The sequence below is a fragment of the Phoxinus phoxinus genome (genome assembly GCF_949152265.1).
Source record: "Phoxinus phoxinus genome assembly, chromosome: 15".
Lineage (NCBI taxonomy): Eukaryota > Metazoa > Chordata > Actinopteri > Cypriniformes > Leuciscidae > Phoxinus > Phoxinus phoxinus.
Genome location: NC_136890.1, coordinates 21,495,305 through 21,522,497, shown reverse-complemented (window position 1 = coordinate 21,522,497; position 27,193 = coordinate 21,495,305). Strand labels below are relative to the sequence as shown.

General features: G+C 39.8%; 2 protein-coding genes across 2 annotated transcripts; one reads left to right on the top strand and one right to left on the bottom strand.

The window, feature by feature from the left end:
• On the top strand, positions 1 to 3,284 carry ngrn (neugrin, neurite outgrowth associated). Its single transcript, XM_079637269.1, has 4 exons — positions 1 to 153; positions 786 to 995; positions 1,070 to 1,180; positions 2,009 to 3,284. The coding sequence occupies exons 2-4, from the start codon at positions 787 to 789 to the stop codon at positions 2,586 to 2,588; spliced, it is 900 nt and encodes a 299-aa protein (XP_079493395.1). The 5' UTR covers positions 1 to 153; position 786; the 3' UTR covers positions 2,589 to 3,284.
• A 735-nt stretch (positions 3,285 to 4,019) lies between these two features.
• sort1b (sortilin 1b) lies at positions 4,020 to 26,531 on the bottom strand. The gene is made up of 20 exons (XM_079637262.1): positions 25,954 to 26,531; positions 23,815 to 23,874; positions 22,853 to 22,926; positions 22,661 to 22,763; positions 22,231 to 22,392; positions 20,868 to 20,941; positions 19,333 to 19,379; positions 18,301 to 18,455; positions 18,079 to 18,223; positions 17,658 to 17,813; positions 10,985 to 11,091; positions 10,762 to 10,864; positions 9,944 to 10,124; positions 9,609 to 9,796; positions 9,318 to 9,507; positions 7,338 to 7,454; positions 7,042 to 7,153; positions 5,435 to 5,547; positions 5,205 to 5,325; positions 4,020 to 5,078 (listed from the first exon to the last, which is right to left on the bottom strand). Exons 1-20 carry the CDS (start codon positions 26,209 to 26,211, stop codon positions 5,064 to 5,066), a joined length of 2,481 nt encoding a protein of 826 aa, XP_079493388.1. The 5' UTR covers positions 26,212 to 26,531; the 3' UTR covers positions 4,020 to 5,063.
• Positions 26,532 to 27,193: the final 662 nt, after the last annotated feature.

The window sequence follows — 27,193 nt, the reverse complement described above, 5'->3', positions numbered from 1 at the left end:
GTGGCATGTGATCGGCGGACGGAGCCGAGTGTTGCCGAGTAACCAAAACGTTCCGAGTCGGAAAGAATCGAATGAATGCCGCGCATGCGTGAATAAACCATGCTTCCGGTGTAATAATGTCACCGTGGAAGGAGAGAAAAGCAAGAGGAACATGTGAGTGTTTTACAGGCACTGTTTACAAAATGTATACGCACAGCAATTTTGACATTATGGTTGTATAAATGTAAAGTTTGAGCTACGAAAAAGAGCAAGGTAAATTTGACCTTGTACGATGGTTTACTAATTAGCTTAAGTTAAAGAAGTGACGTAGAAATGGTGCTTTTCAGTTTTTAGGAATAAAATGTTACATAAATCAGGCGAATGATATATGAAAGAAAAGAAACGTAAAAACCTTCAGAATATAGGAATAAAACTTGAAAGTTTGGCATTCTGGCGCTGCACCAAGAAAAAAAAAACGAATTCTGAGAAAAACAGTCTTTAAATATATTGTAATTGAAATCTACAGACGCTAATAGATAAAGTGTAATACAATTAAAATGTACTTTGAATGTTTCCTTTTTGCTAGTCTGAAAGAAGACAAAGTATGGAAGCAAAATAGTTCAAAATCTCAAAATTGACAGGTGTCTAGCTTTAAATTATAAAAATAACAACTTGACTTGCAGTTTGTTCTCAGATTATTCTTCAGACTCTTATTATAAATAGTTATTTGATAAAAAGTCTTTTTTTTATGTTGGATTAAGTAAAATTGTCAGATGTCACTATCTTTATGTTTGTGACTGTTGCAGAATGGTCACACCATGGAGAATGGCCTACATGTTGGCCACCAAACTGGCCCCTTGCCCAGGACCTGTTTGTCGCCACGCCAGTCGAGGCGCATACGGGAGAGTGTCGCCAAGGTATTCTGATTCACATGCAAAACAGAAACAACAGGAAGACATGTTTGAAGATGACCATGATATGGATGCAGTGGAAGCCAAACTGAACTCTATTATTAGGTGAGTCCTTACACAGATAGGAGCACAAAAGCAAATACCTCAGTCTTTGTGTATTAAAATGATTTCCTGTGCAGTGAAGAGAAGAGAAGGCATAAAGCAGCAAAGTTTCACATAATCAAGAGGCAAATGAGCAATCCTGAAGACCCGGAGAGAAAACTCACCTGGGATGCCATTGAACAGATAAGGTATCAGTGTGAATATGTCTGTTTATTACACCGCTCTTGATTCTGATTGGTCAGTCACATGCATGTGAATATATTGAAAATCTCTTTGAAGGACTTTAGTATTCATTTTAATATGCGTTAAGCACAAAATCTTGGTGTTTGAATACCGGTATGTCAGATAATTCATTAATTGAAAAAGTAACTATGGTTGCAAATTAATAATATATAAATTAAGTGTTTTATTGCTAAACCCACTATTTTAATATTAACTGTAAAAACAGTAATATTGTTAAATATTATTGCATTTAAAATAACTATATTTTCTATTTTAATATATTTTCAAATGTAATTTATTCCTGTGATTGCAAATTGTTCTAATATGCTGATTTGGTGCTCTAAAAACATTTCTTATCAATATCACTGTTGAAAATATTTATGCTGCTGCTTATTTTCGTGGAACTTTTTTCAGGATTATTTGATGAATAGAAAGTTCAAAAGAATAGCATTATGTGAAATAAAAATATTTTATCACAATACAAAATGTTATCAATTTAATGTATCCTTGCTGAATAAAAGTATTAATTTCGCAATTAAGAATTAATTATTTGAAAATCTGACGGATCCCAAACCTTTGAATTGTAGTGTATTTTTATATATAAAAAGTGTTTAATATAATATTTCTTAGCAGTTGCTTTAAATGAAACTTTAGGTCATATAATAATTTCAAAGCAAACACATTTCTGTATGTAATAACATAATATATATGTATATATATAATGTCTTGCCCAAAATATTGTAGTTATCTGCCGCCCCTCCAAACACTGAGCAGTCATATGTCTCTTTTCCCAGGTACTTAAAGCAGGAGTCCCCAGAGGAATGGACATTACAGAGATTAGCAGAGGGTTTCTCTGTAAGCCCTGATGTCATCTCCAAAGTCCTCCGCAGCAAATTCACCCCAACAGTTGACCGAAAGCTAAAGCAGGACTCTAAAGTGTTAGTCAGTACAGGGCAGCAGTCTCTCAGAGATGGCAAAACTGAACAGTCCAGACTGCCAAAGAGTGCAGCACCAGCCATACTCTCCTCTGGAAAAACAGGTGCCCTGACAACACAGAGTAGAACAGCCCTTGCAGTGAGGGAGGGTGAGACTGGACTGACGCCCTCTGGTGGAAACATAGTACCATCTCAAGTACTATCAGCCGTACACAAACTGACACCTGCTTTGCAGGAGCAGCCTGACTCAACAGCGAAAATGGACATGGGAGATGATATAGAGTTAGAGGAGGAGGAGGAGGAAGAGTGGGATGGGGTGATTCTGACAGAGGAAGAGCTTGAGCACATCGCACAAACGCTGCAGAAATACCCCAGTCCAGTGAAACAGAAGGGAAGCGATTTTTTTGACAAAGAAGGCAACTTCCTGTACAGAATTTAAATGGCTGCGGAGTCCTCCACGTTTATCAAGACACTTGTCGCTAAAGTCTAGGCCTGTTCTTTTATGATTGAAAAACATATTTAATTGGAAGGAACTTTATTGTTACAATTTGTAACAAAACTTAATGGCTTATTGTACACTTTTGCGTATTGCATATTGTATCACCTTTGCTTTTTTACTCTTATGAGCAAAATATATATAAATATACAAAATCAGTGGGGCAAATCAATTTATTTCTCAAACAAACAGTTCCAAATATACAGAGCAAAAAATAACAGATACAAAGTCGGAATTGCTGTATATACAGAGCTTCACAACTAATATGTACATTGATTTTGCACAGAAAGAAAGACATTAGACCTCTCATAAATAAAATCACTGTCACAATGGAAAACATTTAGCTTTAGATTTCATTTACATTGCATCTATTATTATTCCCAAGCATGGAGAGCAAACCAATTTAGTAAGACAATAAGTATTAAATCATTTAGGGGCATGTTTGTTTTTATTTTGTTGTATAAAATTTATACAGATCTTTTCATCAACTGAAATATCTTGTCATAGTTTGTCAAAGCCCACTGTGGTAATTCTTCATAAATGAGATTGTTCTCTTGTTTTTGAATTAATCTCTATATCACTGGAAGGCACAAGCTCTGCCTCCATGCTAGGCACTTGAATCAAAACATACACTGGGGTTTTTATACCTACAGTATTATCACCATATATAACTCGTAGTTTTTGCAAAGGAGATTGTCTTCTAAGAAAATATGAGACTTTTTATTAGGTATGTGAATATAAGCAAACAACTGCTAGAGATGTTGAAACAAAGGGCTCCAAATGAACTGTAGAAATTATATTTAAATACACACTTAATAAAAAACATTGCATCAGACATCAAGCATCTACGCAAACAGGAAGTACCAATGGAAAGGTGCTAAATTGCTCAATTGCATTTAAATATCCAAAATCAAATCACTTCGTCAAAGACTTTAGACCGCTGGATTTGATTTGAAAAACACGCCATTGTTACTGTCCGTATCACTGTGTATCAAGCACTGAGCAAGCCAAAGGAGCTGAAATTCAGATATGGTAAAAGGTGATTTTTTTTTGACCTTGGATGCATGTAAACCGATTGTAGGAGATCTCCAAAACAACAGCAACAGCATAATACACACTTAATAAAATAAAAACTCACTGCATCAGACATCAAGCATCTATGCAAACAGGAAGTACCAATAGAAAGGTTCTAAATGACTCTATTGCATTTGAATATCCAAAATCAAACCACATGGTCAAAGACTTCAGACCACTGGATCTGTTCTCACCTCGCTGAAGTTGCTGCACAAACATGAAAATAATTCACACATGCAAAATTATTGCAACTAATGGTTTGTCACACAAACACTTAGTCAGGTTTTAGGCGTCTATGTGAAATGGTAAAAAAAAAACGGTCACTCTTGATAACATGGTAATTTCCTGCTGTCAAGACGAGAACCAAGAAACGGCACAAATGTCAAAAACTATTTAACTACAAAATTTGATTTGGGCAAAATGTTCAAGGTTGTACACAAACTACAGTTGTGTTCTATTTTACATGCATCTGCATCATTTAGTTCATAAAAATATTTATTACAAAATTGTACCTAACCGTCAAGTGTTGCTTATTTACAAATGTGTAATGTGAAGATTATCTCTATGTTCTACAGTTATTTGTCCAAATAACAATCTCACTTCATCAAACTTGCAGCCTAGCTACAGTTTCAGGTAATGTTCATAAATCTTAAATTATAAATATATTCTCCTTTTTGTAAAGTCAAATCTATTGCCTGTTTCTCAGCATTTTATTGCTATATTCATAAATGCGCCTGCTTATTTACAGTAAAGTGGACATTATACTAAAGCTTTGACAGCAGGTGTGATCACATTTTAGTAATAAACACAGTCAGGGTTCAGTAGCACAGTATTTTAAACATCGCATATGATATGATTCATTTGTCTCTTGTTGCTGAATGAAATTCCTGCTGAAATAATGATATACCTCTAGTTCTGACGTAAGGGCACCTGGACATCAAAAGAAAAGCAAGTATTTTACAACTACTCCAGTGACAGTCTCATCAAACCACGGTTTGATCCTCAAAATCCTGCCCAGAAGACCCCTATTTCAAAAGAAAGAACTGAAACTTCCACAAACAGCTTATAAACACCTTTTTGTCTGCTTTAGAGAATTTTAGCAGAGTTACATTCACAAGACTATTCTATCACGAGAACAGCATCATCAGAATACCCTCCTATTGGTGGAGAAGCAACCAGGTCCCATCCCATTGGTCAAGAAGAAGGAAGCACGTGACATTAGCTGGTAGATTAAGTTAGAGAAAGCTGACAGCTGGTTTGTGCTTTCGAGAGAGGTGAGAGACAGCAGCAGTAATGCCTGAATGACAGGAAATGTAGCTCCGTGTGGTCACCTAATGCACAGCTTTACTCCAGTAGGTCCTGCCAAAAACACACATTCATTTAGTAAGATCAGTACTGCTATTTTGCATTTTTTTCCCTAAACAAATACCAAAGAAGATTCCATTTAGGTGTATGTATTAGTGTGAGATGGTCCAAATCCTGTACCTCATCTGAGTCATCATGGAAATCAATCTTAGGTGCTCCAGCCACATCTGTGTCCAGCGGTTCATCTACGGCGTTGGCTTCCGCATTATGTTGTAAGACTGAGTATCTGTGTACCAGGAACCTGCAAAATATTGAGGCCAAGACAGGTTCTTGTCAGGACGTTTATTTTATTTTATGTGATTAAACATATTCTATATGTAACCCATAAAATGTCTAGAGAGCAGACTGACCTTCCGCCACAGACATACTTCTTTACAAACAGAACCCCAAACACTGCACTGGTCAGCAGGATGGCTATGACGATCGCAACGATAGGGGCGGTGTGTGAGGTAGATTTATCTGTCTGTGGATTACAGAGATACAGGGTAAACAGCGGTGCACAAGTATTCGAGGTTTATGAAAAATGAAATGAAAATGTTCTATTTTCTCAATAGTCAAACAATAGTTTTTGGTTTGTGTTGTCGACGTGCTGAGAAGATGCTATTTTCAGCACTGCAAATCCGCTTTGCATGTATTTCAAAAGCATGATATGTAAAATGGATGCCATTGTTACTGTCCATATCACTGTGTATCAAGCACTGAGGATGCCTCCCGAACTGAAATTCAGATATGGTAATAGCAGGCATTTTGTTCCAAACAAGCATTGTAAGCAGTAGACCAATCACAACAGACTAGGCCGTCTGACCAATTAGAGTAAAGTAGGCTCTTTTGGAAAGGAGGCGATTAGAGAGACTGAATCTTAGAACAAACCATTTGCATTCTCTTTGAGGAGATGTGCAATATATATTATTAAAAAAATGTAAGTGTTTTTTTACCTTGGATGCATGTAAACCTTTTGTAGGACCTTCAACTACAACATTTGGAACCTTTAAAATAGCATAACAATTTAAGTAGTAGAAAAAAGATCTGTCACTAGTCATCCATGAAACTGGGGTTGTTAAACTCCAAAATTAAAAAAAAGCAACGTATTATACATTGTATTATTATCAAATGTATTATATTCCAAAGAGTGGCCAAGATATTCTTCCAAAAACGTAATTTTTGGATGAACATATATATACTGTATACACATTTGAACCCCTGTATGAACTATTAAACTAGTAATAGAGTGGTGCAAGTATGACGTCACTTTATAGGCCAATCGGCAGTTAGCATCACACTGGTAGGCTAACACTCCATTGGCTTTTGGATTGTCACAAAAAAACAAGCTCTGTGATCAACAAAAGTTTATGATACTCGCATGTTTTGTCCATCAAGATCCTTTTCACAGATCAACACAACTTTATGAATTTTGAAGCCTAAATGCAGTCGCCAGAACTTAGTAAAAAGCTAAAGGTAGGCTATAAACGAACAACACCACGGTCCTACGACATCAACGTCAACTAAGCTTCCAAAAAAAAATTTATCTAAAAAAAATGTCCCAGAAAGTTTGAGTTAGAATAGTTTTTAAGAGCAGAATTATAAGAGTAACGAAGCTGTAAAAGCGGACTGAGTTTTCCTGTTCGATGTTTAATGTCCCAGACAGCCTCTGTAGTCCCATTTAGCCACTTGATAACAACTGCTTTTTACTAGACACATAAAAGCTTAAAAAATCAAGAGTGGGTAATACTGAAGTATTTTATGTCATAAAATAAAACGTGAAAGAGTTTTGAGCTTGTGTTCACCACAGATCTTATTATAGCAATGTAACCAAAAACCCATTAAAAAAACCCACTGACTTCGGGACGATGGAACCGGAAGTGCTAAAATGCTAACTCGTTTCCGCGTTTTGGCCAACAAAAAGATGGCATACCTGTCCTGCACCACTCTATATGTAACAAGGTAAATGCAGTCTCACCAGCAGCTGAGGGTCCGTCAGCAGGTTGCTAACACATCTCTGGCTAAGGTTAATCACTTTTCTTCCTGGTTGTTGTCCTCCCTCACATTTATCACCTGGAATCTTTCTGTACCTGGTAAATAAATTATAATACGCATGTTTTTTTAGAGCTCTCTTAATAAGTCAAAGAGAAGCTAGCAGGTGCTAACCAGATGTAAGGTATTACAGCACGTGAAAAACCTTGACTCTGAACTGTCTACTTTTAAGACAGATTTAGTCTTCAAGCAATGGAGAATAATCCAAAGAGGGGGCATTACCCACTGGTCTGTAGCTGTTCCTCTCTCCCGTGGATGCAGATCTCAAGATCGTGGTCTTTGAGCTCAGCCTGCTCAATACATTCTGAGCTGTTCTCTTTACGGTAGTATCCAAAGTCACTAAGCAGGAGGGAAGATAAGATTTGAAAACTTTGAAATATAGCTGCACGAGTACCGTAATCGTTAAAAGATAGCGATCTCGATTCAAACACACACACAATCAAATTTCTAAATGACAACGATAGAACATTCAAATCTGCGTTGAGCCAGAGCAGTTGTCATAGAGGTTTTTCAACCACACAGTATCATTATTTCTGTGTTACAAATATTCATATTATCACAGAAGAAAAAAAGGTTTAAATGGAAGCAATCAAAATAGAGTAAGTCACCTCTTTAAAAAGAAACATGGCGCTTCAAATAATGATTTGTTATCCCAACAGGTGGTGACAAGTGACAAAATGTATTTGTCATTGAATTGAGCAAGAGATATGTTTAAAGGGGTCATCGGATGCAAAATTTCCTTTTATATGGTGTTTGCATATAAATGTGTCTTTGCAGTGTGTGGACACAACCACCATACAATGAAAAAAATACATTCACGCATGCACTAAAACGGGTCGTTGTGAACAGAGCTGTTTTTGAGAAGGTAAAAAAGGTGTTGTTTTACTCAACCATTGAGGAACTTTAACCAAAGTATGTTACAAACTTTACATGAAGACCCTAAAGAATCATACCAACTTGTGGAAAATCCGATGACCCCTTTAAAAAATGCTGATTCATCCAGAAATTAAACAAGTGAAGTATTTATGAGTGAGTCATTGAATCAAAGCATAAACTAAAATTAAATAATTTGTTCAGATTCATCATTAAACATTTAAAAAATACTGCAGCAATTAATATTTGTCAGAACCTGTAGTAAATGACATGTTATTTTGTTCAGTTGTCTGTTCAGAATCGTGGGAAAATCGTGATCTCTTTTTGAAACCAAAACATTGTGATTCTTTTCGTGTAGTAGTTAACCAGGACAAATTAAGTGATGGGTATGTGATGATAGCCTATGTTACGGCTGTGAAACACTGTATGCATATGACATTTATTTAATAAATTAGCCTATGTCTAGCCTTTGTTTGGGCTGAACGCATTTAATTTCTTGTGTGTGTGCTAGGGAAGTCACGATGACGGAAACAGTGACATTCCAATTTAAGAATTTAAGGGTAAAGCTGTGTTTAGGCTATTAAGGAAATTTAATTTAGCCAAAGAAGAACTTTAACTTTTAAAAAAAATGTTAATTTAAAAGCAGCCTACTCCAGTGTAATATGTAACATATCATCATGCTTAACACTGAACATTTGAATAATTGTAATGTGACTATCAGGTGCAGATATCTAAATCAGAGAAAATCATTGGTTTGGGTGGGTCTCTAGTCTGTGTGGACTAAAGGCCTTTTTATGCTTCTGCGTCATATCGACGGCGTACCCCCGCAGACCCTTCTGCGTCGACGCGAACCCCTCCGCCGTAGCTCGACGTGCACCTCCAAAAAATTGTAACTACGCGTCAAGGCGACGCAGACCACAAGGGCTGTGATTGGTCACACCCCCACCCCCCTAGCGTTCTGGCGGTGAAATGCACCGCGATGCAACACAACCCGACGCAGAACCAAAAAACGGCGTAGCTACGGCGTGGAGTTGACGGAGAAGCATAAAAAGGCCTTAAGACATCTGACATTCTAGTAGCAAATGAGTATACAACATATGACAAAAGTTATTTTGATCATTGCACTGAAAATGCTTCCAAAAATGCAGTCCAAAATGTTAAACTAAACCTGAATTACCTAATTATAAAATATATTAAAATGAAATAGAAATATGCATAAAATAACTAAACTTAACCTAAACAATCCATTCATCAAATGAACTAAAACTAAAATGTTTTTCAAAGTAGAATTAGAAAAAGTGAGTGGAAATCACTTTGGTTTCCACTCACCACATGAAGTCATCCAGTGTGCAGTTGCATGATAAGGGCTGCTTGGTGACTATGTAATCCCTGCCAATCCAACACACAGAGTCCTTTTTCACACGCAGGAATTTTTCCTTATAACCCAGCATGCAACCATCTTCCGGGTCGCTGATGTCATCAGAGTGCGCCAGCCACTGGACATAATCACTTTCTGTGCCTGGGAAATAGACAGCGACAGATTAGATTGTGTTAAACCTAATTATATAATTATATAAATGTCTTTGATTTTGTGTGGTTCAAACAGAACTGGTCACTCACAGTTACGTGTCAGCAGGTCTCTAAAGTCAATGGTGTAAGTTACCCAGTGGCTGATCAAAGCATCTTCATAACCCCAGAGACTGACATTCACTGAGCGGGCACCAGGCTCTGAGGCCAGCCCTGTGAAGTGCATCGGCGTCTGGGTGAACTTATAAACATGCCAGCATTGCCCCTCATCGGTGGAGAACCTGAGAGACACACAAACCATGAGTTTTACAGCATGTACCGGCACTCTGCATGTGGAAATATTAGCATAATCTTCAGCTTGGCATGGAAAACCGTCCATATAAAAGCCAATTGTATGGGTTTCGTCTCAAGAACTACAGGAAGCTCACTTAATCTCAGAGATGAGTTGGGATGGGTTCTCCTCGTTGTGCTCCACGGCCACCAGCAGGCCTCCTGAATCCAGGATAGCATAGTAATGCGGTCCCTTCAGAGCCTGCTGCCAGGTGTAGCCTCCATCATCAGACACGTACACATCAGGTGTCAACATTGAGATTGAGTCACCCACGCTGCCTAAAAAAAAAGAGAGTAAGTGGGATGGCAGAAAGGTTCATTATATGAAAGTCATTATTTATGCAATTCTGTTTGGTGACGCAGAAATTACACTTAAAGGTGCAGTAAACGATTTCTGAAAAAAAAAAACTTTTGAAAGTGGATTGGACCGAGCACCTCAACACACTTACACAATCAAGAGGAAGCAAGAGGGAGATTTGAAGAAAGACTGTAGAAAGACATGGCTGAGAGACATTACAAAAGAGAAAAGGTCAGAAGAATACTATTGGAAAAAGAAAAGTTAGGATCAGCCAACAGCACGATAATATTGGAGATTAGAAACTTTCTAGCACTGGAGAGACCTAAGCAAAAAGGCCATCTTCTATTGCATTGCATGATGAGGAATTTTGGCGGAACAATGAAGGGAGGGTGTGTTTGTTTGGGATGATTTCAAATAACAACAGTGTTTCTCAGAAATTGCTTACTGCACCTTTAATTTTCTTGTATCCATTTTAACCATTTAATATGAATGACTTTTATGTGTTCTAATTTATTAAATATAAAATTAAATTAAATTAAATTAAAATAGAGACATTACAATTTATGCCACAGAACTGAATTGCACTTTGGACTTTTCTTAAAAGTGTACATGCATTACCATGAGCCAAGATGAGTCCGACAGCATTGGGTTCACTCAGAGGCAGCATGGGAACATTCAGCTTCCTGGAGGAGCTGTATGAGGCATGAATATGCAGACTACACTGCACAGGAGAAAGACATCACAAGGTAAGTAAATAAACACACTGTTCAATTTCTCAAGGATTTTAAGGTTTGGTCACATCTGTCCAATTATAACAGCTTCCATTCAAAGTGATTCTTACCATTTCTTTATCTTTGGCCGTAGAATCGCACTTGCTGTTCTCAGGTTTCTTCACAGGAACCCATTCACCTCCCTGATCAAATGATATTACTGTCTGTACCGAGCTGTCTTTAGCAGAAAAAGACAAATAGAGAGAATCATAAAAAAAATACTCTGAAAAATACTTCAGAAAAGCCTTAAATGGTTAGTTCACCCAAAATGGACAATTCTGTCATTAATTACTCACCCTCATGTCGTTCCACACCCGTAAGAGCTTTGTTTATCTTCGGGAACACATATGAGGATATTTTTGAAAAACCCTTTCAGTACCTCCATTGGGAGCAACGCATTTACACATTCAAGGTCCATAACAATAGGAAATACATTAAAGTAATCCATGTGACTCCAGTGGTTTAACCTCAATCTTATGAAGCAACGCAAGAGCTTTGTTTGCACAAAAAAAAAAAACATTTATCTCTATATTTACAAAATATTATACAAAGCGAGTTCACAGACAACACGGATGGGTCATGGAGTTCCCCCTACTGGATTGCAGGTTAATATTTTCGTAAATAAAGTGGCAAACAAAGCACTTGCGTTGCTTCATAAGATTGTGGTTAAACCACTGGAGTCACATGGATTACTTTAATGATGTCTTTCCTATCTTTCTGGACCTTGAATGTGTAAATTGTGTTGCTTCCAATAGAGGGACTGAAAGCTTTCGGATCTCATCAAAAATATCTTCATTTGTGTTCCGAAGATGAACATGTCATGATCCTGGCTCTCTTTACTCTGTCTCCCCCTTTTGGTCACACACACTCATGCACTCTCGCTGATCATCATACCTCTCATTACACACACACACATTTCTCTCATCACCCCCAGCTGTGTCCACTCTCTACTCGTTACTTTGTCACTCTTTCCACACCTGTTCTCTCTTTCTCTAATTATGTCTGCTTCTTTTAGCCCTGTTTCTCCCTGTCTCGTTGCCAGATTATTTCACGAGTAATACGTATGAGTCGTCAGTATTCTAACCTCTCGTTCCTGTCTTGTCTTGTCCTGTGTTTCCTTGGGAGATTGTTCTACCTCTCTACATGTGCGACTAAGCTGTGCTTGTTACAGAATACCTGCTCGTCTCCGCCTGCTGAGATCTGACCTCCTGTGAGTTACCTGTTTGCCTGGCATCGCCTCGGTGTTTTCGGTCTCCGAGATCGCACGGCTGTCTCTTCTGAGGATCAAGTTTCGTTCTGTCTATATTCCTCTGGAAGATCTTTTGTTATCCATTATCGCTGAAGAAAGATTTGTTCTCATCCTCTGGACAGCCACTTTCTGTTATTAAAGACTGTTATTCCGCATCTCGCTATTGGGTCATTCTTCTCTCCACATCACAGAATAATCTGGCCACGATGGACCCAGCGAGCGGTAACCAGTTTCAATCTGCTGTCGAACTCCAAGGTGCTATGCTGGGCCGGCATGAGGAGGAGCTTACCGCCGCGAGACAAGCCGTCGAGTCCTTAGTCTCCCAGGTATCAGGTCTCTCCGCACAGCTCCATCATCTGCGCCATGAAGCTTCCGTTTCTCAGGATCACCGCGAGACACCGGAACCACGAGTCAACAACCCTCCGTGCTTCGCGGGTGAGCCCACTCAATGTCGCGCCTTCTTGACTCAATGTGAAGTAGTCTTCTCTCTTCAACCCTCGACCTATGCTTCGGATCGAGCCAGAGTGGCCTTTGTAATTTCTCTCCTTGCTGGACGAGCCCGTGAATGGGGAGCAGCCAACTGGGAGACTGAGGCGGCCTGTACTCTTGACTTTTCTCTGTTTAAAGCCGAGATGATTCGTGTCTTCGACCGCTCTGCGTATGGAGAGGAGGCTTCACGTTTACTCTCCTCCCTTCGCCAGGGTAGACGCTCCGCTGCGGATTTCTCGATTGAATTCCGCACTCTCGCGACCACCAGTGGTTGGAATGAGCCGGCTTTGGTGGCCCGCTTCCAGGAGGGGCTTAATTCCGAGCTAAAGGATGAGATCTGCGCTCGAGGGGTGCCGACTCGACTTGATGACCTGATCGACCTGGCGATCCGGATAGAGAAGCGATTCGACCTACGCCGTCGCTCACGCAACCTTGAGTTTTCTCTGCTCTCTCCCTCACCCTCCGTTCCTCCTTCGTCTCCCAGTGGTACGGAGCCGGAGGCGATGCAGCTCGGAGGATTACGCATCTCTGCTAGGGAACGAGAAAGGAGAGTGACCAATCGCCTCTGCATGTACTGTGCTTCCTCTGATCACTTTGTTAATAATTGCCCGGTAAAAGCCAGAGCTCGCCAGTAAGCGGAGGGCTACTGGCGAGCGCTTCTTCCAGGGACTCTCCATCGAGGTCGTGTACCACTCTCTCCATTTCTCTCCGCTGGCCTGGGTCTTCTGTCGCCTGTGCAGCCTTGATAGACTCTGGTGCGGAGGGGAATTTCGTCGACGAGGCGTGGGCTCAAGAGCAAGGTATTCCCCTCATTGACTTAAGAGACTCCACCCCACTTTATGCCCTAGACGGTAGTGCCCTTCCTCGGATTCGGAGGAGGACCGTTCCTCTCACTCTAACTGTCTCGGGGAACCACAGCGAGACCATTTCTTTTTTTGTTTTTTGTTCACCTTTTAGTCCGGTGGTTTTAGGACACCCCTGGCTGGTTCAGCATAATCCTCAGATCAATTGGTCTAATAATTCTGTGTTGTCTTGGAAATTGTCTTGTCATGTCGAATGTTTAACCTCTGCTATTCCTCCTGTGTCTTCTGTCTCTGTTTCTCAGGAGGGGCCGGGTGATTTGTCTGGGGTACCGGAGGAATATCACGATCTGCGGGAGGTGTTCAGTCGTTCCCGTGCCACTTCTCTTCCTCCTCATCGACCGTACGACTGTGGCATCGATCTCCTCCCGGGTACTATGCCCCCGCGGGGAAGACTTTATTCTTTGTCAGCCCCCGAACGCGAAGCACTCGAGAATTACCTTTTCGACTCCCTTAATGCAGGTACCATTGTACCCTCTTCGTCTCCTGCCGGCGCTGGTTTTTTTTTTGTTAAAAAGAAGGACGGTTCTTTGCGTCCCTGCATAGATTATAGAGGGCTGAATGAGATCACTGTCAAGAATCGTTATCCCTTGCCACTGATGTCTTCAGCCTTTGAACTACTGCAGGGAGCAAAGTTTTTTACTAATCTTGACCTTCGTAATGCTTATCATCTCGTGCGCATCAAGGAGGGCGATGAGTGGAAGACCGCCTTTAACACGCCCCTCGGTCACTTTGAATACCGGGTTCTTCCGTTCGGTCTGGTCAACGCTCCTGCCGTTTTTCAAGCCCTCGTCAACGATGTCCTTCGGGATATGCTTAATATTTTTGTCTTCGTTTATCTCGATGACATTTTGATTTTTTCACCCTCTCTCGAAGTGCACGTCCAACACGTTCGTCGGGTTCTCCAGCGGTTATTAGAGAATCGACTCTTTGTCAAAGCTGAGAAGTGCACCTTTCATGCTCCCTCTGTTACGTTTCTCGGCTCGATCATTTCTGCGGAGGGGATCGGTATGGATCCTTCTAAGGTCCAGGCGGTTATTGATTGGCCCGTTCCTGACTCTCGTGTCGCGCTGCAGCGATTTCTCGGTTTCGCTAATTTTTATCGCCGCTTTATACGCAACTTTAGTCAGGTGGCCGCCCCGCTCACCGCCTTGACTTCAGTCAAGTCTAGATTCGTGTGGTCAGTTCCGGCTCAGCGCGCTTTCGATCGTCTTAAATCCCTTTTCACTACCGCCCCCATTCTGCTCACCCCCGACGTCGCGAGACAGTTTATCGTCGAGGTCGACGCTTCTGAGGTGGGGGTCGGGGCGGTTCTCTCTCAGCGCTCGTCGGTCGATGAGAAGGTACACCCCTGTGCCTTCTTTTCGCACCGCCTCTCTCCCGCGGAGCGTAATTATGACGTCGGGAACCGTGAATTACTCGCCATACGCTTGGCACTGGGAGAGTGGCGTCAATGGTTAGAAGGGGCTCCAGTTCCGTTCATTGTTTGGACGGACCACAGAAACCTGGAGTATATTCGTTCCGCCAAGAGATTGAACGCTCGCCAGGCTCGTTGGGCTCTGTTTTTCACGCGTTTTGATTTTTCCATCTCTTATCGTCCCGGGTCGAAGAACGTTAAACCAGACGCTCTTTCCCGTCTCTTCGACTCCTCGACTTCCACCACTGCACGGGAGAAGATTATTCCTTCTAACTGTGTAGTGGGTGCGGCAGTCTGGGGAGTCGAGAGACTGGTAAAGCGCGCCCTCACTCACGCTACCGTTCCGCGCGCCTGTCCTAAGCATCTTCTGTTTGTTCCTACTCCTGCGCGCTTAGCAACCCTTCAGTGGGGCCACTCCTCTAAATTGTCCGCCCATCCCGGCGTGCGGGGCACTCTCGCCTCCATCCGTCAACGCTTTTGGTGGCCTAGATTGGAACGAGACGCGCGTCGTTTTGTCGCCTCCTGTCCTGTTTGTGCCCAGACCAAGGCCGGTAATTCGCCACCTGCAGGTCTACTTCGTCCCTTACCGGTTCCTTCACGTCCATGGTCCCACATTGGACTCGATTTTATCACCGGTCTTCCTCCGTCTGCAGGGAACACGGTCATTTTAACTGTCGTTGACCGCTTCTCTAAGTCCGCGCACTTCATTCCGCTCGTCAAGCTTCCCTCTGCCAAAGAGACGGCCCAGATCATGGTTGATCATGTTTTTAAATTACACGGTCTTCCCACCGACGTGGTTTCTGATAGGGGACCACAGTTCGCCTCTCAATTTTGGAGAGAGTTCTGTCGTCTTATCGGAGCTACCGCCAGCCTTTCGTCCGGGTTTCATCCCCAAACTAACGGTCAGGCCGAACGAGCCAATCAAATTGTCACCCGCAGTCTCCGCAGTCTTGCACACCGTAATCCCTCGTCTTGGTCAGAGCAACTTGCCTGGGCAGAATACGCGCACAATTCGCTTCCCAGTTCCGCCACGGGTCTCTCACCATTTAATTGTTGCCTGGGTTATCAACCCCCATTGTTCTCCTCGCAGAATACTGAATCTAATGTTCCTTCTGTACAAGCGTTCATCGATCGCTGCAAGCGCACTTGGAGAGAGGTGAGATCATCACTCTGTCGCTCGAGGAGGCGCATGAGCAACACCGCTAACAAACGTCGTGTCAAAAGCCCTCGCTATGTTTGTGGCCAACGGGTCTGGCTTTCCACGTCCAATTTACCTCTCCAATCAGAATCTCGTAAGCTAGCTCCTCGTTTTGTCGGGCCGTTTCGTATCGATAAGGTCATCAGTCCTGTCGTTGTTAAGCTCGCCCTTCCTCCTAGTCTTCGTCGTGTCCACCCCGTTTTTCACGTCTCCTGCATAAAACCGACCGTTCGCGCGCCCTCTCGCCCTTCTATTCCTCCCATTCGTGTTGAAGGGACGCCGGTTTACAAGGTCCGCAAGCTTTTAGATATGCGACGCCGAGGTCGTGGGCATCAATATTTAGTGGACTGGGAGGGGTACGGTCCTGAGGAGAGGAGTTGGGTTTCGGCTCGGGACATCCTGGACCCCTCGCTCATTGATGATTTCCTCCGGTCCCGTCAGTCTCCTGCCTCGGGAGCGCCAGGAGGCGCTCGTTGAGGAGAGGGTACTGTCATGATCCTGGCTCTCTTTACTCTGTCTCCCCCTTTTGGTCACACACACTCATGCACTCTCGCTGATCATCATACCTCTCATTACACACACACACATTTCTCTCATCACCCCCAGCTGTGTCCACTCTCTACTCGTTACTTTGTCACTCTTTCCACACCTGTTCTCTCTTTCTCTAATTATGTCTGCTTCTTTTAGCCCTGTTTCTCCCTGTCTCGTTGCCAGATTATTTCACGAGTAATACGTATGAGTCGTCAGTATTCTAACCTCTCGTTCCTGTCTTGTCTTGTCCTGTGTTTCCTTGGGAGATTGTTCTACCTCTCTACATGTGCGACTAAGCTGTGCTTGTTACAGAATACCTGCTCGTCTCCGCCTGCTGAGATCTGACCTCCTGTGAGTTACCTGTTTGCCTGGCATCGCCTCGGTGTTTTCGGTCTCCGAGATCGCACGGCTGTCTCTTCTGAGGATCAAGTTTCGTTCTGTCTATATTCCTCTGGAAGATCTTTTGTTATCCATTATCGCTGAAGAAAGATTTGTTCTCATCCTCTGGACAGCCACTTTCTGTTATTAAAGACTGTTATTCCGCATCTCGCTATTGGGTCATTCTTCTCTCCACATCACAGAACAAAACTCTTATGGGGTTGGAACGACATGACGGTGAGTAAATAATGACGGAATTACTAAAATAACAGCTTTTTCATTAAAAAATGTTTTCATAGAAAACAATTATTTTAAATTGTAATAATATTTAGAAATTTTACTGTTTTAATGTATTTTTATCAAATAAATGGTGAGCCTTGGTCAAAAATATTTTAAAAATCTTACCGACCCCAAACTTTTAAACAGTAGTGTATGCAATGTTATATATCATGTTCATTTTCAAATGTATATTTAGAAAAGTAAACTGCAAGCCTTTTTTTTAAAAACTGCTTTTCATGTCGATTTAAAGTATTCCAAGTGATACAGGCCTCCTAGAGTAACCTGAGGTTAAATACACACAGACTATAAGTGTATATTCGTCTTATGTAAGATGTAGTCATACCCTCATTCAGCACGCTAGTAGTGAAGACTCCTCTGAGGGAAGTGACATTCGTGAAGTCTGTCTCACCCCCTGGAGTCATATACAGATGGCGTTCTAGAGACTTGGAATACACAGTACCTGACACATCTGACACATAGATGGTGCCAATACCCTCGTCTGAGAAAAAAACACACAATACAGTTGAAATATAGAAACATTGAGCTCTATAAAGTAGCACAAATAAAAAAAAAATTTTTTAATGCTGTTTCTTTTTGCTCCACTCTTTGTTGATCTTACTAAATGGCAGTGGTTAACCAATAAAAATATTCATACAATAAATAATATATTGATACAGCAGTGTGGTATGATGGTTTCTACAACAGGAAATGTTTTAAGCCTATATATTATGGTTGCTATAAATAAAACAAAAGGAAACACTGACCTCCTGGTTCATCCACATGCATGAAGACCATTTCATCATTGGCTGCTAGTATTGAGTAAAACTGCTCATGACTGACAGGGGGAAGTTGTGCCATGTTCCATGTCTCACCTTGGTCTACCGACACATGTATTGCACGTAAAATCTCCTAAAGAACATGCATATAGTTAAAACATCACATTCACGCATAAACACACTCACTCTCGGGTGCACAGTCACACACACCTCTGATGCTGACGGCATAATGTTTCCTGATGCAGCCATAACTGAAGCAAACAGGAAGCGTCCACCAATCCCAAAGGAGTAGATTCTCTCGGCGACTGTTTTAAAGTTAGCATTAAGATCAACTGACTTCTTCAGCACCAGCGTTCCTTTATCAACTGAAGACACAAAATAACAAAGAGTGAGGTAACATTAGTCCAGAAATATGCATCTGGTTTTTATGAGTTGCTGATAGCACTTGGGCCGCTGCCTGTGTCGTGCTTTTCTATAGCAATAACATAAGGTTTACTGAGTCAAATCCACTGTGGGATGCTGAATTCTAGTTCAAAAAATTCTATCAACATTTTATCTAAACGCTGTTAATGAGCAACACCACTCACAGGGCACTGCATCATCCCCTCTGACATTCCCTCTTGCAAAAAAGCACATTATCAAACATCGTGAAAAGGAAGCTTAAAAGGTATACACTTTTACTCAGTTGGGTTCAACAGTAAGGACGGCCGCTGACAGGGTCAGCGCGAGAGAGTTTTGGGCCAGTTGACAGGACTGTTATCATTGCTGTATTATTTTTATTTTTGTCGATCATGTACTTGTGTTTTTATGTTTTAAAACTTTTTGTGAACTGCTGTTGCAATTTTGGATAAATATCTAGCTGGGTAACATGTTTTTTCTTAAAAATGTCAAGAATGACTATATGCCATTATATATATATATATATTTATTTATTTATTTATTTTATTTATTTTTTTAAGTCTCTTAAGCTCACCAAGGCTGCATTTGTTTGAAAACTGTGATATTGTGAAATATTATTACAATTTGAAATAACTGTTTTCTATTCTATTATTGCTTATTATTATTGCTTATTATTATTGCTTATGTTATTGCTATTTTATAGTCAACTTTACAGTCAACTATTACAGTAACTAATGCTCAAGGATGTACAGAAGAAATCAATACAAACACATACTAGTGACAGAACAGAACACATTCATGTCACCACACCTTAGATCAACAAAATTGATAAATATTACTCACTGCAGGATCCATTAAGGCTGACGGAGAAGAATAGAGTATCCATTCCCCTGTGGAAATGATGAAGAGAGAATTGATCTGTGAGATTAAACTCAAGAGACCTCATAAAACAACAGCATTAAGATCGGTTCACTTCAGATCAGTCACTTGTTTGCACTTTGCAGCATAATAAGTACAAACGTACTGAACACTAAAATGTCAAGGAAGGAGACAGTTTATGACAATCACCACACAAACCATATTTGAAATTTATAGATAACATGAACAATGCAACAATAAACTGGTTGCATAGAGATTCTCCATTAAAATGCATGGCATTGTTGTAACAGGATATCTACAATTGTCACCGATCATATGACGCATTGTTAAGATAAGACCTAAGGGAGTGACTCAGGTTGAGGTGTTTTCAGGTTGCAACATAACTGAAAACAGTCTCTAAAACTTAAATGTAAGTGGGCCATTCCATGCAGCACATTTTCAAGCTAAATATATTGGATAAAATATTTAACTTTTAAACTATAAGGAAGTTATATAAATAGGTTTTTATCACATTAAATTCTGAGATATTTTGTGGTATCACTCTAAATCATCCCAGGCTGTTTGAAAATTAAACGAATCCATTTTAAATTCAAAATTTCAATCACTCACTTTTAGCTCTTTATTTCCAGTCGTTCATTTTCTTGCCATTGTTTAAATATTCAAGATGTAATAAATAAAGTTGATAAATTGGCTAAGCTTAAATGGTGCATGTTTCTAAAACTCTGGTATATGCTTATATTGAAATACATCCTTAAAATTCAACACAAGCATATTCTGAATAGTGTGTTGTAATTTGAATATGAATGTGATATTCAGGTAAAAGAAACTGCATAACAGGAACAACCCATGTTTTTGGTTTGACTTTACTGGCTTCTGAAGTCACGTGAGAGCTTCATATCATGTGTGCAGTGGGTGAGGCCTTCCTTCAGTTAGGATTCCTCAGAGGAGGAATTAAGGAACTATATATATATATATATATATATATATATATATATATAACTTAAAAGAGTGCCCAAACTGATCTGGCTCCCTTGGTCAACCATTAATTGTGCAAATAAATTATAAGCCTGGCAGAACGTCCTTGTCAACATTACTATTCCCTGATGACCAGGTATGTATCAACCAGGGATTGTTGAATTCAAGCAACAAAAAAAACACACACAAAAAAACTGGAGAATCCAACTGAAGTTTGATGCAGGAGTTTATCTGGAGCAGCCGAGTGTCCTCGGACATTTGAAAGCTGAGCCGTGTGGAAAAGCACAGTGACTCAGCAGAGAATGTCTCGTGTTGCTGCCATGGTGGCCGTATTTGCATGTTTGTGTTTTTGTGTGTCTTGGATGTGCAGCCGTGAAAAGACAATACAGAACTCCACAAACTGACTGGTCCAAAAGTAAAACATACCATATAAAGTCACTCCACCCAGACCCCCTTGTGTCTTCACAAACACAAAGCACATTCTAAGGGCGTAAGTGGGTTTTACAATCATTAAAAGATCTTACCATTTCACCACACACACCATCTCATGAATTTTCCTCCATGTATGACCAAAATCCTTAGAGATCCAGAGATCATTCTGAAACAGCAGCAATAAGATGATGTTATGCTAATGTTCAAAAGCAGCAATGCACCACTTTAAATGCATAAAAAAGGAAAAAAGAATTTACACAATCTATGTATATCTTCTTGTACTGTATATGTTTTCTTAGCTTGTATATCATCTTTTTGTAAAAACAATTTTTTTGCAATAAATATATTTAACTCTTTAACTCTTTCCTTTACTTGTGTCATAAATGACGGAAAATCTTGTCAATGGCAGGCAAAGAGTTAAATATGCTATCGTGTCATTTAGATAAGTGCAAAGTTTTTTTCTCTTATCACTTCAGGAAACCCAATATGTGTTGATGTTTGTTTTGAACTTCACTGAGTCATAAACTAAGGACTTAAATGCAATATGTGATCATGACGCATACTTTGTGGAATAAAGTGTATACATTTACACTAATTAAATTCACTGACCAAATGGCTCTAAAGCCGCGTTTCCACCGAAATTACCCGGAACAATTTGTCCCAGGAACTTTTTTTGCCCCAGACCGGTTGCTCTCTGCGTTTACACCACGGCCTAAAGTACCAGGAAGATTATAAACTGCGCGCAACTGCTCCTCCCAGTCTGCGACGGACACATTAATCAGTTTTGAGCGCCACATTTATAATAAGTATGGAGGAGATTCAAACTGTGCTGCAGTTGTTTGTGATGTATTGGTTTACTAACGAGGTAATTAACAAAACGGCAGAAAAGAGATGAGCACTGATACTAAAGCGTGTTCAGAAAGCTCGTAATGCTATAAAATTAGACGATGCAGACATTGACCGTGAGATGGAAGGGACGAACGCGCAGAAAATGTCCTGTTACACAAATACGCTTAATAAATCCTGAACCTCGTCGTCGGTCCAGCTGTGTGTTGTTTAAAAAAAAAATGTAATTCCATATTTGCAGACAGACAACTCTTACTGCATGAAGCCACGAACCGCAATAGATTTTTAAAAATGCTGGTTAAAATAGAATGCTGCGTGGAGTCATCCAATCAAAATGCACCATGAACTCAACCAATCAGCATGTTCAGCGCACAAGTCCCGCCCCCGAAAGTTCCTGAACTTTGAAAAAAGTACTACCTCGCCAGCAGGGACTTTCGGAGGGGGAAATATTTACCCGCAACTTCATTTAGACCCTGGTTCCTGCGGTGTAAACACACCGAGTACCACCCCAAAGTTCCTAGTTCCTGGGGAAAGTTCCCGCGGTGGAAACGCGGCTTTAGTTACTTTCTTTTCGACACCCATATAACACAAATTTTGATAGGCTCTCACCTTGTTGCTGATGACTGCAAGCACATCAGAGTTTTGAGGGTTGTACATTATCTGCATTAGAGGCTGGAAGAGCAAATCTGTGGTGATGAAATGCTTGGCAAAGTCTTTTGAACGGAAAATTCTGGCACCAGTTCCTCCAGAAACATCTCCTGTGAGGATCACCTGAGGGAAAGAAAATCAGGACTTTGATTACTTTAAAGTGCTTTCACACATCCCTATAATTGCTTTGAGTATCGGAAAATCAGCAAAGAACAGAAAGTTCAATTAGTCTATTTTTACTTTGATTGACATGCTGCATTTGAGTGTCTACAGGCCAATTCAGCAACATGAGAAACATCTTTAACATAGCAAACTGATCCAGCTCCACAGCCCACGTGGGCTTATTGGGAGAAGATACTCAAATGCTGGATTTTTGACATGTCTTGCCCACCTTGCCAGAGTTTTCCGGACCTATAGCGATCCCAAAGTCAGTGCTGATGAAGGTGTTGTTGATGAGATCTGTCACATCCTCAAACGACTTTCCATAGTTTTCACTATAACAAGGAGTGGAAGACCGAGAAAGACATGGAGTAAAGCTAACATTGGTTTTACAAGAACAAACACAATTCAAACCAGTACTCACCTCCTATACAGTTTAGACTGACCAAATCGCAGGAAGATGAATGGCACCTTAAATGTTGTCAGGGCTAGCACTACCTAAGATTGAGGCATAGAGACAGTTATTTACTTTTGACTCAAACCTTTACAAACCTTTTTTTTCTTTGAAAGAAATCAGTACTTTCATTCAGTAAGGATGCAATACATCGATCAAAAGTGACAGGAAGGACATTTATAATGTTACAAAAGATTTCTATTTCAAATACATGCTATTAGACCTATTTATCAAAGAATTCTGGGGGGAAAAATCAAGATTTCCACAAAATAATAAGCAGCACTATTGTTTTTAACATTGGTAAAAATAAGGAATGTCTCCTAAGTAGCAAATCAGCATTTTAGACAATTTCTGAAGGATCATGTGACACTAGAGTGAAGACTGGAGTAATTCAGCTTTGCCATCACAGAAATAAATTACTTTTTGAAATGTATTCAAATAGAAAACAGTTATTTTAAGTTGTAATAGTATTTAACAATATTACTGTTTTACTGTATTTTTGATCAAATAAATTCTGCCTTGGTGAGCATAAAAGACTTCTTACAGACTCCAAAATTTCAAATGGTAGTGTAGGTCGAAGTATTGTTTTTATTGCAGTAAAGTGCACAGCAGCCGTGGTCAGAGTAAGAAACAAGACTTCACAGCATGGCCTTGAATGTGCACCGGGGCAAGAGAAAGGTCAAACTGGTTATGAGTTTGCATTTAGCCATATTGATAGTTGTGTTCATTTTTCTTTGTGAGCACTGCAAACAGCCAAAGAGGTCTGCAAAGATTACCTAGACAGTCTAAATTTAAACCTAAAGCTAAAAGACTTCCTCATCTAACCTTGAATGGCATTTTTAGTATGGTGGATGTTTTTTTCCAGAGACTTCATCTCAGAACAGCAAGCGTATGATAGTGTGTACACATAATAAATCAAAAGTGAAACTCACCCCAGTTCCGTCCCCCACCCAGGCCAGAGACACAGATCCACTGATATCTTGAAAAGTCCACTGAAAGAAACACATTTTATTAATATTAAACAAAACCAATACTGAAATGTGCGTCGTCATGGACAAAATATAAGACTTTTCACACGCACAATAAAGCTTTTAATATTGCATGTCCTAGAAAGACATTATCAACCTATGCAAAGCACATGCTAACCTTAAACAAAAACTAAACCAGAAACCTATCAACTATACTCAGGACACTTAACCGTGAAACTGACAAATTACTGAAATTAAAAAAAATAGGAATGAATTGTGAAATTGAAGATGACATCAAAACAACAGTGTTATAATTCAGTGGCTCTCAATCTTTTTGACTCATTTAAAGATACATTATTTGAAGGCCAAAATGACCATATTGTACATTTCCTCTGGCATTTCTGCTGTAAATAAAATTATGACAACTTTTTTTATTTACAGAAATTGGGAGTGTTGTTGATATATTAAATTCCTTAAATACAATTAATTTTGATTCTGTATGTTTTTCAATAAAAATAATAGTTATTGGTGAGGTTAGTTTGCTGAGCCCCCCTGGTTGAGAACTACTGGTTTAGATGATTTGTTTAACTCTGAGAACAAATCATTTTAAATGCATTACCAAACAATTTGATCATGATTGATATAAAGCCAAATTGTTAATATAACCTATTATAATATGTTACAAAAGGGTGACATAACATTGATCTGTTTGTCACATGAAATGGTTCCTTATACTTTGAAAGTTAATGTGAGTCTCCTGAAAATCTCAAATGCTAGATGGAAGTGTGAAAAGAAATTATGCTGACTGTTTTCTCTCATTTAAAGCACTTATTTTGCTGATATGAATGAGGAGAATGGCTAAAATACTTTCACTTTCTTTCTCTGGGCTGCATCTGTGTCCCTTTAAATAAGTTAAATGTTCTAATCCCATCTAGTGAACCCAGTCTAGAATTGAACATACATCCAAATGTTATATAAAGGCCGAAAGGTCAGTACACACATAATCTTAAAACACTTTGGGACTATTTTCTGTTGATTAACAGCTTTTGAATTTATGATAACTTCCTACAGAAAGACAGACCACAGTAGGTCTGTGTAAAAAAAAAAAAAAGGTTGACACATCTGTGACTAATGACCAGAGGAAGTTAATCAGACTAGTGTTGAAGTAGAGACGAGCTGTCCGTTCAAAAAGGTGTAATTTCAACCAACCCTCATTTACCTCGATTGTTTCACCTCATCTGACAAGAAGCCACCACAAATTATTCCGAGAAAAGGAAGTCATTTTAAGTCGCAGCGACTAATGTCAGTATTACTGTTCCATTCTGTAATATTAAAACTTACACTTGTTTGTATTATAAAATTAAATGGTTAGCTAAACTTAACAACATGCTTTAGAAAGGCATAGCTATTGGGGGGGGGGCTGGTTGTCATACCAGTTTAACTGGTTCTACAACTGCTGCTAGCCAAAGTTACACTTGTCAAGGACATAGTTCAAACACAATCGTCAACATTTTATAGTTATAAAAACAGAAATGGAAGAGAAAACGTATTCTGAGGGCTGTAACAGAAGATATAGAAAAATATGTGAAAATGTTCTAATATAAAAAGAAAGCTTGCATTTTTATTCCCATTTTACAGTATTTACATGTTTATCACCAAACTAAAGTCCTTTGAATGCGTTTGAGCTGGCCAAATGTGACAGGATGTGTTTCAAAATCTAGTAAAACATAAAAACACAAGTTTGTGTTATAGTAGCCTACTTATTTTTCCATTTATAGCAAGTAATACAATTGTGACCAGTATAGTCCATATTTCAAATGCAGTTGATATTCATCATACTAGCTTAAATTACTCACTAGCAATTAAAATACTAACAAATACATAAAACAGGTAACACTTTATGTTAAGGTGACGTAGTTACACGTTATTATGTACTTACTATAGTAATAACAGTAGGATTATGCCTACAATATGCATAATTACAAGTAAATAAATCTTAAACCAAACCCTAACCCTATTGTACGTACATGTAGTTAATTAATATTACCAGGGTTAGGTAATATGAGGTTGAGGCAGAGGATGCATTGGTGCGAGTGAACTTACGTTGTGAGTGTTGCTAGTTAACTTGGTTTCATATTCCTTTAAACCATTACAGGAGTCTACATCAGCGCTTCTTTTCTGGATGTGACTGTGAACTCGCGAAATATCTGCATCCGATCCCGTCCCGGTCAGACTTCTGGCGGCTATTGGAGACTTCACATACACCCGGTGCGCGTTATAGGATCCTGGTTCCACATGGAAATCCACACAAAATACCATGGGAAAAAATAAAAGTGCAATAAAGTGTCCTAGGCCTCGCATTTTTCTTCAGTGTATTTCCAACACGATTGTGTTGGTGTTTAAATACGCATTTATTTCTCCGTGTCTCCCTCGTGAGCGGCTGCTGGCGGTATCAACAAAAACAGACTGCCTGTGACAGCGAAAGGTCCCTGCTGCTCATATCAGTGCTGCCTCCTCAGAGAGAGAGAGCATTTCAACACCCCATTTTTTATCTAGATCATTTACAAGAACGCAAAAAAATCGCAGACCATCCAAAACGCTGGAATAAACTGTATCCTTGACAGTATTTCGTGTTAAACACTTCAAAAACGAGCAGCCTCAAAAAAATAAAAAATAGCGGTGAAAAGAATGCACCTTGCAGGGACTGTATCTGATTGGCTGCAGGGACTAGTGCGTTTTTCTGATTGGTCCATAACTGCGCATTCATGTTTCCGTGAGCCTGTGCGGTCAAGTTAGTTTGACACGTCACACTTACGAGGACAGTATAATGTAACGTTTCATGTAGATACAAATTATCTTTGGTGAATTATTAATCTAACGGCTTTATAATAATAATGTCAGTAACCCCACAATGTCAGTGTCCTTTAGTCATTTGTCCTATGCAAAGATTTAACTGTAAAGGCATGTTGTAAAATCTATGCTTTATCAGTTTATTCGGGGGGATTGTTTTGTCTTTTACTAATTGCCCCAGCAAGAATGCAATTCTCAGATAATGTGATCAAAGCCATGCATGATCTTCAACATTTAAATGTTTGCAGAAAGTATTTCCTTTAAAAGACTAATAACAAGCTGAACTTTATTAGCACTCCTTGTATAACCACACCAATTATTTTGCACACCAAAATAATTTGCCTAAATAGTAGCAAGTGCATGACTCATTTTGTCAGTATTCTCAGTGAGACCATAGTGGAAAATAATGTAGCCTTCAAATGTGCATCATGGAAGAAAGAAGCATCTGTTGATGCACTTCACACACTTCAGCCTACATATAACTGTGTCTCTC